This window comes from Morone saxatilis, unplaced genomic scaffold (assembly GCF_004916995.1).
Source record: "Morone saxatilis isolate NCDOM2014 unplaced genomic scaffold, NCSU_SB_2.0 Contig9, whole genome shotgun sequence".
Classification (NCBI taxonomy): Eukaryota; Metazoa; Chordata; class Actinopteri; family Moronidae; genus Morone; species Morone saxatilis.
Genome location: NW_023340268.1, coordinates 2,992,375 through 2,994,607, shown reverse-complemented (window position 1 = coordinate 2,994,607; position 2,233 = coordinate 2,992,375). Strand labels below are relative to the sequence as shown.

Below are 2,233 nucleotides of genomic sequence, written 5' to 3'. Positions count from 1 at the left end.
GACGCCGATGACGGATAAAGTTCCAGAGAAGGTTATTAACAAGGTATGGCGCACGCACACACACACACACACACACACACACACACACAAACCAATGCTTTGCTTGTATTTTATATTGAAAGCCAGTTAGTTTTACCTCCTATAAATAAAAGACACAGTATATATAACCTTTATTTATATATCATATCAATGCTACTAAAAGAGCGGTAACAAAAGGCAGAAAACAAGAGTTTTGCTGAGTAAACTCTGCATTTTGTTGTTTCTAGAAATACAAGTTTGTTAATGAATCTTTGAGCAGCACAAATGAACCTTTGTTGTTTTAGAGTGGCTGCAGATAAAACTAAGACCTTCAGCATCACTAAATATTGACATCAGTGGGAAAAGGTTTTTTTGGGTTGGGTGGAGGGGATCTTGTTGAACTGAATGTTTTATTAAATCTTTTTCCGCTCCAATGAGCAGCGTCGTCCTCCGTAACGCTGTGACGTGCTCTTTGTGTTTCAGATGAAGTCCTTGGTGCCTTTGGGAAGAATGGGTGAGCCTGCAGGTCAGTGAAGATGCATGTTTATAATCACTCTGATTTCTTTTCCCTGCAGTCTCTCTTTCTTTCTCATTTCATAAATCTTTATAATGGAAATGTTCTTAGCTCCTATCAACACTAGAATTTAAAACATTTTGTATGTGGGTCTCAAGATTTTTTATTATATCTGCTACACCTACACCAACCAAAAAACACTTTGAAATGTTATTTCGTTACGCCCATATATTTTTGTACAGTAAAATGAAGGGAACAGGATGTGGATTGCTTCCAAGACTTCCTCACACTTGTCTTTCTTTTTGTCCTCCACCAGAGGTCGCTGATGTCTGTGCCTTTCTAGCTTCAGATGACTCTCGATACATCACAGGAGCCAGCGTTGAAGTGACAGGTACAGTATGAGTCATTTCTCTTACACCTGCTTCTGCAAAAATCTTCCTTTCATCGGAAAATAAATATTTATAAGAGACAAGTATCCTCTCACCTCAACTTTTATTATATAATATACAAATATTTTCTAAAATCTTACATTTTAAAGGTTGTGTCAACTTATGTGTCTCTGTCTTTGTCAGGTGGACTATTCACTGGATAAATCAGCTGTCTGTCACACTGATGAAGACACATGGGAGGCCAGTTAGTAGTTAATTTAATTGTTTAAATGATTCTACTATAATTAGATATTTTTTAATGATTACTGTTGATTATGTTTTTTAATCTGGTTGTATACATGTATTATACAGTGTAAAGCCATTTCTTTGTGCCAATAAAAACCTGTATATTTCTGTACAGAATGTTATTTTATTTTTAAAGCTTAAAAATAAAACCATTCATATTTCTGTAAAGTCCTCCATGATAACACCATTTTCCTTCCTGACATATCCTAACCTTGTTTGGAGGACGGGTGGGATTCAAACCAGCTTCTCCAGATCTGCAGACATTTTAAGAGGTTATCATTGACAACTCTGCCACACCACCGTAGCCTCTTTACATTTCCATTGCTCTCTAAGAGCCTTTATTCAATTCCTCTAGAAGTTAGCTTTTAAAACACTTTTAGTGTTAGTCAAAGGACTGAAGAGAGTTTGAACCACTGAACTCTTCATCTTCAGACACTGCAGGTGTTTAACTCACTGCGCCACTGAGCTCATCTGCTTTCAAACACGTTCGATAAACCTTTCAGGATTTAATCTTAATTTGTTGGCTTTTAAAATCAGTTGAGAAGTAAAAAAAGGGTTTCACAAATCTGTATTCATGCAGACTCTGCTCTCAGTACTGCCAATGCTTTTTAAAAACCCAAATCAGATTTTACATTTTTAAATGACATGTTTTTCACATCCAACTGTTGGTTGGTGGATGCTGCTTCTCACAACACTGCTAAACATGAAAGTCAGGTTTTGGGAAATGGGGACCAGAATCCAAAAGATTGTGTAACATTATATTTCCCTAAACCATGAAGTGAAACAACAGTGTAGTTCGTCATGTGTAATATTTCCAAAGGGCTCACCGTTGTCAAAATCCCCACAATGTTTGAAACACTGACACATGCCAAAATAAATTTTTACACACACAAAAAAAGTTTTCTGTCACGGCCATAACTGCAGCCACGGCAGAACAACTATAATATGTATCTTTAAATATGTATTTTTGTGTATGTGTGTTGTTTCCAGTGATATAGGCTACATAAAGGAGTTCGGTCTAGACCTG

The 2,233-nt window shown here is 36.5% G+C and overlaps 1 protein-coding gene across 1 annotated transcript in view; it reads left to right on the top strand.

Annotated features, from left to right (window-relative positions):
* The window catches only part of hsd17b8 (hydroxysteroid (17-beta) dehydrogenase 8), a gene marked incomplete in the record, with an annotated part of 4,097 nt that extends 2,779 nt beyond the window's left edge, over positions 1 to 1,318 (top strand). The window contains 4 exon segments of the mRNA XM_035681661.1: positions 1 to 43; positions 502 to 544; positions 849 to 923; positions 1,105 to 1,318. Of these exon segments, the coding sequence (XP_035537554.1) occupies positions 1 to 43; positions 502 to 544; positions 849 to 923; positions 1,105 to 1,124 (181 nt within the window).
* Positions 1,319 to 2,233: the final 915 nt, after the last annotated feature.